Consider the following 12,455-nt stretch of genomic DNA (forward strand, 5'->3'; position numbering starts at 1 on the left):
ATTTTCCCCCAGATCATGAGGCCAAACATTTTGTTTTACTTTGTTCTTCATTCTAGTTTCATTCACGCTAATATATCTACATAAAAAATAACCTATACTGGTTAATAAGATCTGTAGTAGTTGGAAGGAACTTTGCAGCTTTTTATGAGGGTTAAGATGTTGACCAATGAAAAAAACCCCAGATGATTTCAATGTGATGAAATTGTGTTACACGAAATACTGCAAAAAGATAAAATTATGTTTTCTTTCACTCATAAAATAATTTCCTTTGGGATTTCTTATATGTGACATATGTTAACAAAGGAACACAAACTTTGCTTTCCTTTTGTTAGGTTCAGACTGCTCTGCCAATCTATTATTGCCCATAAACTCTTTGACTACGTGGTGCTGGCCTTCATATTCCTCAATTGCATCACAGTGGCTCTGGAGAGGCCAAAGATTCTTCAAGGTAGCCTGGTAAGAGGAATCGCTTTGAATTCATGGTGGATATTTCAAAATACTACTACTCAACATGTACTAAACAGAGCAAGAAGCATGCTGTGTATGTGTGTGTCTGTAGATTTATATGTACATGTGGTTGTTTCATTTTAATGGAGAGAGATAGATCAACCAAAAATGCAGAAAAAGATACTTTACATAGAAATTCTAAAACGATTTGCATGTCATTGAGTGAAAGAAGTAAACAAAACATGACTTGTGCTTGGTGGAGAGACGTTGTTAGCAAGCACAGCAGTAACACATTTCTTGTAGTTGGTCACCAGATTTGCACGCATCTCAGGATGGCCCACTCCTCTTTACAGAACTCCCTAAATTATTTAGGTTTTTGACCTTAGCGTGCTGCTTCATTGTTGCTGTGGTGGTGTGTTTTAGGTCATGCTGGAAGACCTATCTACAATCTAGCGTTAATGTTGTGGCTGAGAGCAGCCAGACGCTCGGTGCAGTGAAGTCATTTTGTACCCTTATCAGAAAAACAGGCCCAAAGCATAATGATTCCTCCTCCGTGCTTCACCATAGGGATGTGTAACTTTATGTAGTGTGGGACTTTGTATCATTTTTTGGTGATATTCTGTCTCTCTCCATTGAAATGAAACTGTCATAAAAATGAGAGACTGCTCGCTTACAAAGAGCAAATGAACGTACAAATAAAGCAGGGGAATTGGTACCATCCAGGTAAAAATACCTTTCACTCCTTCGTTGACAACAAGCATTTAAATATAGAGAAATCAGTATCAGAATCCCACTTACTTTAAGTTCTTACTGCATTCTGGCCTCAAGCCACTTCCTATAATTAAGCAACACTGAATTATTGAACAGTGAGCCCTTTGCAAGGAAAGTGATCAAGTGAAATGAAAACTTTCGAATTAAAGCACAGCAACTCTTACTTGTTTGGCATTTCATTTTGATGGAATTTTAACAAAACCCTGACTAATGCGATCAGTGACAAACATTGATTCGCTCGTGTCCTTCTTAAAAGCTTCTCACTCAAGCCAAAGTCATCATTTCTGAAACGGCTTTTTCTGGCTTTAATCTGCCACCTCTGCTTGTCTCTCTTAATCATTCTCTTCTTTTCTAATAAATCAAACAGTTTCTCCTTGATTTTTTGTGCCCCTTTTGTTACAGGAAAGACTGTTTCTTACCATTTCCAACTACATCTTTACTGCCATCTTCGTTGGGGAGATGACTCTCAAGGTAAAATCCCTTTTGCTCTTTTTTCTTGCTCTTTTATGCCTTCCTTACATATCTCGGTTTCATTCTTTGACATCCTATCCAGCCTCTCCTCCTTTTTTCAGTCCATCTCTATTATTCTGCTTGTCTTTCCCTCTTCCTGAAATCTTCTCGTCTCCTTTCTCACCAAAATCATTCGTCTTTCATCTCATTTCCATGCTACTGTCCACCTTGTATTCTTTTTTTAAAACATTTGTCTCATCCTGTGGATTCTTTCTTCTGCTGTTGTCTTAAAAAATCAATCTTTACCTTCCTTTCCTACCTCTTTCTGCAACCTACGTATTAATCAGTTGCACATGCCCCATTAGCGATGCACATCCAGATAATGAAGTTAGTTAGAAGGCTATCACTCTTAAGCTATCCTTTAGCTGCTCCTGGCCTTCCAATCAACCAGTGCACATACGCATTATCTTTTTAATCCACTGATCTGCTGTCCAGAAGACATGGCATCATCCATTATTGAGGCCCATGTGTCTTCAGGCCTTTTCCGCAATGGTAGAAATCCTGTAGTGATTTATTTATTACCAGGGATAATGAGGGCATGTGCAGCACAATGATGTGGAGATCATCTCATTGCTGTAGCAGCGCAGAGTTCACATGTGCACATTTATGCAGCTGCTCCAGATTGAGCTGCACTCGCTGTTATGTATCGTACATCTTCAAGTTTTTTTCTTTCTTTTTTTAACTTCCATTCCTTCGTTCAAATCTCCACTCTTCAGTTTCTTTATCTTCTGTGTGACATTCATTTGATTAATTTCAAATTCAGGGCCTTCCTTTGTAATTTAATTAGTGGAGCTTTATTTTTGTCTTTCCATGTGCTGCTTATTTGCACTCTCAAATGTGTTATGAGCTTGCTCATTTTCCTTTTCCAAATACTTTGAAATACTAATGAAGACAGCTGCTGTTCTGGCAGCATGTGAAATCTTCACGTTGCACGTATCGCCAGAACAGCCTTGCTGCACCTTGGAACACCATTTTTCCCAAACAGATCTTCCATCTTTTAGTGTTTTGATGATGGTGAGGCGAGTGTTGCCTCTCACGGATAGCATATGTGTTTAACAGTGTTTACACTACATAGCACAATGACTGAAAAATAAGAGTTATGTAGACAAGTTTGGCTTTATTTTGCTTTTGGATTTTCTCTAATCCATTCAGGGTCAGATAGATAGATAGATAGATAGATAGATAGATAGATAGATAGATAGATAGATAGATAGATATTGTAAGGTAGACCTACAATAATACATACAGAGAAAAACCCAACAATCATATGACCCTCTATGACCAAGCACTTTGACGACACTGGGAAGGAAAAACTTCCTTTTAACAGGAAGAAACCTCCGGCAGAACCAGGCTCAGGGAGGGGCGGGGCCATCTGCTGCGACCGGTTGGGGTGAGAGAAGGAAGACGGGATAAAAGACATGCTGTGGAAGAGAGACAGAGATTAATAACAAGTATGATTCATTGCAGAGAGGTCTGTTAACGCAGCGGTCCCCAACCTTTTTTGCACCATAGACTGGTTTATTTCCAACAATATTTTCACTAACCGGCCTTTAAGGTGTGGCAGATAAATACAACAAAATAAGTACCTGTACCAAAAAAAAGAAGATTTATTCATAACACATGGGAAAAGACCCAGGAAAACCGAGTTAACGTTAAAAACGATAAAAAAATAACTCTAAAAAAATGGGAAAAAACCCCGCAAAAACATAAATTTTACACACGAGCCTCAACTCTCCTGGTACCAAAGACTCACGGACCGGGATCGCTGTATTAACACATAGTGAGTGAGAAAGGTGACTGAAGAAGAAATACTCAGTACTCAGGTTTGACTGCTAGAGTTTGTCTTTTGCCCTTTGGAATGTCATAAATCAGGGAACTAGTCTCTGAAGATCACATAACATTATTGTTCAGCTGTATTTGTTGAAAGCAGCACGGTGGTTAGCACTGTTGCCACACAGCAAGGAGGTCCTGAGTTCAATTCCACCATCAGGCCGGGGTCTTTCTGTGTGGAGTTTGCATGTTCTCCCCGTGTTTGCGTGGGTCCGGGTACTTCGGCTTCCTCCCACAGTCCAAGGACATGCAACTTGTGGGGATAGGTTAATTGGATAATCCAAATTGCCACTATGTGCGAGTGAATGTGTGTTGTCCCTGCGACAGACTGGCGACCTGTCCAGGGTGTACCCCGCCTCTCGCGGGGATACAGCTATGACAGCTGGGATAGGCTCCAGCGCCCCCCGCAACCCTGAAAAAGGATAAGCGGAAGCGAATGGATGGATGTATTTGTTGGATACATAAGATTTATTTTAGATGTAGTTTGTATTCCTTGATGTATGTGTAGCAGTGTTTATTCTGTCTGAGCACATAGTTTACTTTAAGAAAATGAAAGTGAGAAGAACAACACTCACAGACACTTTTCCACATTGTCTTGGCGCATGGCCATTCATAACAGCTATGAACTCCAGCGTCACCATAATGAGCAGACCTATGTTTTCTTATCTCAGCAGACAAACCTGCCCTTTACAGACTTATTTATTCAGTTGCATTCCCATAAAGTGTAAACGCTGTTTATTGTTTTGTCGCTCTGGTTAAACTGTTTGTTTCTGCCAGCGTTGGATGGGTGATGTCTGACTGTTTTGGGGAAGGTCTTCACCTCTGTCTTCTTTCCTCTTTTGACAGTTTTTTTCTGTCTTTGCATTTCCGTTAATGCTTACTTAGAGGGAAAAAAAGATGTAGTGCTGTTTGCTTTTTCTTTTTATAATTATTTGAGCAAAACGTCACATTAGACTGTCTTGTCCTTATTCTGTCTCACCCTCCCGTCATCCCGTTTCTCTTTCCCACCCCTCCTGTTGCTGTCTAATCTGTTGTTCCAGTCTGGTCAGTCTGATCTCTCTCAGTGGAGCTCTAATTAAGCAACCACACTAATTACAGTTTCTTTTTCTAAACACGCCCCATCACACACGCGACCCGCTCTCATCTCCTGTCCGCACGCATACTCACACACTTGCGCACAGCCCATACATGAGTAGTAGCAATCAGTGTAAACACTGTTACCTGCACACGGCGAGCCTGACCTTGAACATCAGACTCTGATTAGAAACAGGGGGTACATCTGTTATCTTTCGCCCTCCCAGTTCCTCTCCCTATCTCGCATACACACACACACACACCCCCACACCCACACACACAGAGGACTGTGTTTTCATTACTCCAGGAAGGATTTATGACACTGGCATCGTTTTTTTTAAAACCTTACCTTTAATATAAATTGTGCTTGCATAACTAATCCCTTCTTTAACCCTAAACCCAGTGTAAGAATCAGCTGTAATTCTGTATACTACTATAGGACTGATTTATTTTTATATATTCAATTTAAAGTCACTGTGTTTTTGTTTTGTTTTTCTCATTGCAACGATTCATATTTCTTACAATTTCCCCTTTTGATTGATTTTTCTTTTTTTTTCTTTTATTTATTTTTTGCTTCTCCCAGCACATCCAGCTCTGAACTGAACAGCATCAAGCTTTAAGCTGATGCTACACATTAGCAATTTTTTTTTTCTTTCAGAGCCGCTTCGTAACACTTTCTTAGCAGCTCACTAACAAAGGCTGAAAGAAACTCGTCAAAACAGGCAGACTTCTTAGCTCTAAGTAGCATTACTCAGCAAGTTTTTCTGAGCTATATCCTGACGTAAGACTCTCTATATGTCTCTATCTCGAGTCTAGGCACAATGAATGCCATTTACTAAAGTGCTCTCCAGCATCTTCACAGCATTTGCTTGTCAGAACTCCTTCCATTAGGACTCTTAAGTTGTTCTTCTTTTTGGTAGCAGCAGACTAATGTTAGCGCCAAACATCCTTCAGTTTGAAAGGTGGACTGAGACATGCACAGCCAGGAAAGATTAAAGGCAATTTCAGGTTCATTTCAACTTGCTATTTTTCCCATTAATGTAGCAATTATTGTGTTCCTGTGGGTCTTTGCACTCTACACCCCCATTACTGAAAATTCAGAGAAACGAGGAGTTGCCCAAAACAGCATGTGAGCGTTCTGTATCAGGGGACCTGAGTACTATTTCCCCCCAAAAATGTTTTTTTTTAAATAAATAAATAAAGCTTCAGAAAAACTGGAAATAAGTCATTTAACTTGTTAATGTGTGCTGGCACATGACTTCAATTTGAAGGGAGATGGCTCTGGGGAACTCCTCATTGTTTCACGTACACTTGTGGAAAGCGCGAGAACAGAGCAGGCAGCAGTGTCTCTGTCAAACACTCCATTAGAGGAGGAGCTGGTTTGCAGTGTGGGAAGGCTAAAGTGTGAAATAGTGTACTAAAACTATGCTCAGCTTATCATTATGGTTAAAGTATTGTGTTAAAGTATTTTGTGTTTTTACTGTGGCTCAAATCCATGACAGGCTAATACAGCTGTTAGATCCCAGTTACCCCAGTACTGAAACTCCAGACCGGCTCTCTGTTTAAAGGGTTTCTGATTCTGTGAGTGTCAACACAGAAAATGTGCACTGGGGGCTTCATGACCCGGGTTTCTGTGTGTGAGCAGCTCCTGTAGGTGTAATCAAAGCTTCCTTTTTAAACAATCCATTTAAAAAACGCTGAAGCAACAATTACAGTGTTTTCAGCTAAATTTCAATTGGAATTTGAGTGTAAATAAGAAATGAATTTTTTGTAAAGCTGTGAGCTGGATAACAGCTGTGAGAGGAGACAAGTATGCTTTGACAATAGACCTACTATCATTTTTATTATCGTATTTAATCTGCTTAATGGCAGGTCCACAGCACTCCAGTAGTCCCACGGGGGCCTCAGTGTTGCTGGCTGCTATTAATACTATAACAGTTGTTTTGTAATTCTCAAAGCATTAACATAGACCGAGGACATGACCAACTTGTTGCTGTACATATCTCATCTGTGTTAATGCCCAAAATATATACTCACAGTCATGATTTACGCCACGTTAGCTGAAGGACGGGCTTCCTATATTTTTATTTAGTGTGTTTCTTGTTTTGTTTCTGTCATTTGAGTTTGTGTAATGGTGAATTTTAAAGGTGCCAATTAGGGCTCTGGTTTCACTCAGTGGTTAAGCAGGCAACCACATGCCACAGGGCCAAGTCCAGCAGCCCAGGTCTTATAAAAGTGAGAAAAAGCCCTAAAAATGAACTAAAAAGAGATGAAGCTGCATGTGATGTACTGATGTGACGCTCCAGCCAAAACAGAATAGAATAATCCTTTAATTGTCCCACAAGGGGAAATTTGGATGTAACAGCAGCAAGAGTTTTACAGTTTTACATATTGTGTATGTAAAAGTAACAAGTAATAATAACAAGTAATAATAATAATAATAATAATAATAATAATAATAATAACAAGTAATAATAAAAGGATTCTTGTTGGACACAGCTATGATAGGCTGGTAGTGTAAAACTGTCAAACTACCATATTTTTTGTCCTGAGTGACACTAAGTTTCTTCTTCTTCTTTTTTAAATGTATTTATTTATTTATTTTGAGGCAGAAAATGATGCCACCACAAAAATGCCAGACATTTAAACTCCTGGTGAAGCCACTTGAGCCTGGCTTTAAAAGTGACCCATTCCTCTCAGCTAATAGTGGCAAAAACAGCACCGACTGACCAGAAAAAATGTTTGTAAGCACCGATAACTTGATGTGGTGTGGACACATATTGACAGCTGAGATAAGCAGCCGGAGTTGTTTGTCCTACAGTGATCAACGTAGTAAAACAGTAAAATAAATGCTCTGCCTGAAAGACTTTACTTGATACAGAATATAATGAAAAAACGTTCCGGAATCCGGCTCTAGTGATATTTTCTGTGTCTCGCAAGTTTTGCTGTGAAATGACAGCAACACCGAAGTTGCTCCATCCCATGAAAGCATTTGACAGGTGTCAAATGATGTGGCTTACACCCATGTGCCACGCAACTTTTCTTTGAAAGTCAACTCTTTTTTTCTCCCCCAAACTTTCCAAATGTCTTTTTGAGCCACTTCAGGGGCTTTTCACTTGCCCTTATGTCTGTCTTTCAGTCTACCAGCTGGTAGTTTTCCCACAGTTTATTCAAGATTCTTGATCTTCCCCACCCACCTCACTCATTTCCTTTCTTTGTAGTTCAGGAGTTTTCCTACGACTGTGAGTTCCCATCTCGCTGTAACTAGAAGTTGATAGAACAATCAACCAGAAAAAACAACTACATGACGTTCATAGCTCGATTTCGACGAACATCTCTTGTTTATGTTTGGGCTTCTGTGTCCGGGCAGTTAGTAAAGCCGAAATGTGGAAGTGCCTGACATAAGAAGATTTGGCCACACTGCTGAAGTAGCACATTGCACTGTCAGCAGTCCAGACTACTCTACATCTAAATGAAATTGTAAACTATTTTCCTCAAGTTTTATTCATAGACTTTTGCTCCAGTCACAGTGGTCAGCAAGATTCAGTGTCAACATGAAAGCTGATTAACGGCACAAACAAATAGGGTTTTCTTTTCATTATGGAATCTTTATTCTACTCCTATTTTGAAGTATGCTCATGATTTCTGCCTGGTCTTCTTTTAATAACTGCCTTTTATTTCTTTCCTTGTGTCCCTTCTAACCACAGTTTCGCTTACATACCAACTGCTTTATTTTTTTAAGTCTCTTCTCCTGTCCAATATGAAATGAAATACCTGTTTGAGAAGCTAAGTAAGCAATTTGAATATCAAAGAGTGTGTGTGCCTGTGTACATCTGCTCACTTCTGCATTTCCTCATCATTTCTCCCTTCATCTCCCCAGGTGGTGTCTATGGGTCTGTATTTGGGGGAAACTGCCTATCTGAGAAGCAGCTGGAACATTCTAGATGGTTTCTTGGTCTTCGTGTCTCTGATTGACATCGTAGTGTCCATGGCGGGTGGGGCTAAGATCCTCGGGGTTCTCCGTGTGCTCAGGTTGCTCAGGACACTCCGTCCTCTCAGGTTTGAAGGACTTTCAGTCATTTGTTCACATTTCCCCTCTGCATGTCCCATCAGGATGGTTTCTAAAAAGGAAAATGACAGTTTAGGAAAATATTTGCAATCAGAAGATCAATAATACTCACTTAGCTTAGTTAGCTTAGCATTAGGTAGCTTTACCTGAAACATTAAACCTGATTAACATTGTTCATAAAAAGGGACTGTATCTAGGAACGGTTGTGAGACCATTTCCAAACAATTTGGAATAATTTCCATCACCCAGTCACACAAGCACTTTTCCATCATTTTACTGCAAGAACGATTCACCAGGAGGAAGCAGTGTGAGAAACTGCAAAAAAACAAGAGCTACATCTCAGACTCATGACTTATGAGAAATGCTGTAAAAAGAGTGGGACAAAATTCCTAATTAGTGATCTGAGAAACTGATAAAATAAGAGGTACAACACAAATGCTGCAGCAAGGGGGACTCAGGGCGACAGGTCCGAGGGGAGATATCATCACCCCCATCTTAGATTGGTTATCAAGTCCCAGTTGTTCCAAGGGTGGTGGAGAATGACCGAGCTAAGATCCTGTGGGACTTCCAGATACAGATGGACAAATTGGTGATGGCTAACCAGGCATAGTAGTGCTGCACAACAGAAGAACATGGTCGTAGTGATAGACGTAGCTATACTGAATGACAACAACATCAGGAAGAAGGAAGACAAGAAGCTGGAGAAGGACGAAGGGCCCAGAGAAGAGCTGGAGAAGATGTGGAAGGTAAAGGTAACAGTGACCCCCAAGCTGGACGAGTGGCTCCAACAGATCCCAGGAACAACATCCGAGATCTCCGTCCAGAAGAGCGCAGTCCTAGGAATATATATATATATATGTATACATATACATATACGTTAACTGCACTAAAAATTTGAGTGCAGTTAACGCACCTGGAGTGCAGAATGACTCAAAATCCCAGAAATGTTCCTGTAAACGCATTTCGGGCAGTTTGTCCAAGTAGAGTTACCTTCGCACATGTGCAAATGGGCAGTTGATCTGGTAGTGACGGGCAGCTGAACCAATCAACTAAATTTGGAAGATGATAAACGCACATTGCGTGTATTAGTGTATACTAATTTGGGGGGGGGGGCTGTAGCTCAGGTGGTAGAACAGGTCAGCTACTAACAGTTAGACTAAACAGTTTAGAAAAAGTGCTTGTGTAATTGGGTGAATGAATTAGTTGTATAAAGCACTTTGAGTGCTCAGAAAGAGTAGAAAAGCGCTATATAAGAACCAGTTCATTTACCATTTAAAAAGTTGTATTTCACAGAGAACCTGTGCTAAAAGATTGAAGAAAACTATTAAAATTCTCTTTGAATGTAAGCATACTTTCTTTGTGTTTTTTCTCCATTTGCTTCATTATATTGCATTAATGTCAGTTACAAGCTTAAATATAAAGTTGAAAAAATGCAACCAGGCTATTGATCAAGTAATTGCGATTAATTGCGATTAATTACAGAAAATTGAAAGATTTTAGTTATTTTTTTTAATCTATTGACAGCACTGATATATATGAGAGAGAGAGAGAGAAGATTTGGCTATTATTCATGATTAAGATTCATGCACAAGTGTAACTCATCACTAATTCACTTTATCAAAGACCCTGGCATGAATTCAGTTCCTTCTGAACTCGCTCATATTTGTGAACCATAAAACAGTTAATGTATCAGCCGTAGCACTCTGGACAACAGAGGTGCAGTCATTCTCACACAGGACAGTGGATTAATGAAACGGCCTCCCCCTATCAGCAGTAAACTGTTCTACTGTTACCACTGAAATAAACTGTCTCTCTCTGACTGCTCTCCACACCTCCGCACAGATTTATATATTAGGAAGGATGATAAATACAAGTGAAGTCAAGTGTTTTATAAATGGATCTGTAATTCTGAACATGGAAAAGTGGTGACCCCCACCCCACCCCACCCCCCCAGCTGCACAGTGCAGGAATCAACTTCAGCCGCTGATGTTTGCTAGAATGTCAGATTAATGGCAGCATCTCAGTGAAACTGTTGGATAGCTTCATGGATAACCAGATAAACAGACTAAGACGTTAATGGCTTCTCCATAATTATCCCCGGATCCTGAGAAAACCGAAATTTTCTCCTTGGGAGAAATTATCTTGAGAAATCAGACCTTTATTCTTATTTTAATTTTCTTTTGTCAGCTGGCGAGTTAAATTAATCTGTTTTCTTGAGATAACAAAATAGTTTATTGGCAGTTTTTGGGATGCCAGCATAAAGAAAAGTGACTGAAATGACCGCAGTGTTTTAGGCAAAAGCTCTGCAGTCATGTTGTTCTTTTTCTTTTTACTTTCGCTTCTAAAAGATGCTGTGTGTCGTTTTTTTCTTCTTTCTTTCTTCGTCTTTCCATCCTCTCCACCTGTTTGTCCTACAGGGTGATCAGCAGAGCTCCAGGACTGAAGCTGGTGGTCGAGACCCTAATCACGTCCCTCAAGCCCATCGGCAACATTGTCCTCATCTGCTGTGCCTTTTTCATCATCTTTGGCATCCTTGGTGTTCAGGTAAACATATTCGTGTCTAAGTTGCCCTCCACCTAACATGTTCTGCCTTGCTTTTTTTTTTTATATATATCAGTAAGGGAATATCATCACAAAATCTAGTTTATCTTTTAACTCTACAAGCAAGGTTGCAAGTATGGAAAATGTACAGCTGGCTCTTTTATATTTTCATATTTTCTTTTGCACCTGGTTGTCAATCCCACCCTGCTATTGCACACTTCATTTCATGTCATTCTCTCTGCATCTGCTGTTATGCATTCTTTTACCCACATCCCTGTTTGATGTTCAGTGTGAGTGAGAGTTAAAAACGTCTTTTCTCGGGAGGAAAACCACACTGTTGATATCAAGCGCTCGTGGAGTCTTCAATAAAGCTCCATCTATGCACTAGTTACAAACACTAATTCTGAAATGACTTCAAAAACCGAGTGAAAGAAGTGGCTATGCAGAGAAGGTTTTTTTTTTTTCATTGCTCTGTCGTGATTTATCTTCATGTGCCTCTGCCTGTGTCTGTTTTCCTTCAAAGCTTTTCAAAGGAAAGTTCTACTACTGTGTGGGTCTCGATGTGAAGAATATCACCAATAAATCTGACTGCCTGGCTGCCAGCTATCGATGGGTTCACCACAAATACAACTTTGACAACCTTGGACAGGTACAAGATAGAATACAGTGCATGCTTGGCATCCTGGCAGGGCTGTTTTCCACATATTACCCTAGAAGTACACACAAACAATACCGCACACAGAGACACTGTACTACGCTCCTTTAAATGGTCTTAAAGCTGGAGAAAAAGCGACAGTTTGATTAATGAATGCAAAAAAAGAAATGTAAAGTGCCTTTTGCCCACAATAGAAGAGATGGTTTTCAGTTAGCTACAACATCCCATCGTACAACAAAAAGAGGTGGAGAATAACAGAGGAAGTACTCACACGGCTGACAATGCTAATTAATGTTTTTAATATTGTACCACTGATGTCTATTACATAATAGCAGTTCATGTTTGTTGCTCTGAGCACTTGGCGATTAAAGTACTTTGCTTCATGTCTGTGGTTTGATCCACTAACATCTTTTCTTTGTCTTTTTTTTTAAATAAATGCCAGCTGTTAGACTTAGCCCATTATACTATTAGCGTTTTGTTTGGATGGGTCTAAATCAGGGGTCTCCAACTCCAGTCCTCGAGAGCTACTGTCCTGCAGCTTTTAGATGCATCCCTACT

The 12,455-nt window shown here is 39.9% G+C and overlaps 1 protein-coding gene across 3 annotated transcripts in view; it reads left to right on the plus strand.

The window, feature by feature from the left end:
• LOC146386086 (voltage-dependent T-type calcium channel subunit alpha-1I-like) overlaps positions 1–12,455 on the plus strand; it is a 262,563-nt gene that overhangs the window by 200,430 nt on the left and 49,678 nt on the right. For all 3 annotated transcript variants that reach the window (XM_084932111.1, XM_084932109.1, XM_084932110.1), the window contains 5 exons: positions 333–456; positions 1,621–1,689; positions 8,513–8,691; positions 11,119–11,245; positions 11,766–11,891. In XM_084932111.1, coding sequence (XP_084788237.1) covers positions 333–456; positions 1,621–1,689; positions 8,513–8,691; positions 11,119–11,245; positions 11,766–11,891 — 625 coding nt within the window. The remainder of the gene's footprint in view (positions 1–332; positions 457–1,620; positions 1,690–8,512; positions 8,692–11,118; positions 11,246–11,765; positions 11,892–12,455) is intronic.

The sequence above is a fragment of the Perissodus microlepis genome, chromosome 6, assembly GCF_051167445.1.
Source record: "Perissodus microlepis isolate ML-2025 ecotype Zambia chromosome 6, ASM5116744v1, whole genome shotgun sequence".
Lineage (NCBI taxonomy): Eukaryota > Metazoa > Chordata > Actinopteri > Cichliformes > Cichlidae > Perissodus > Perissodus microlepis.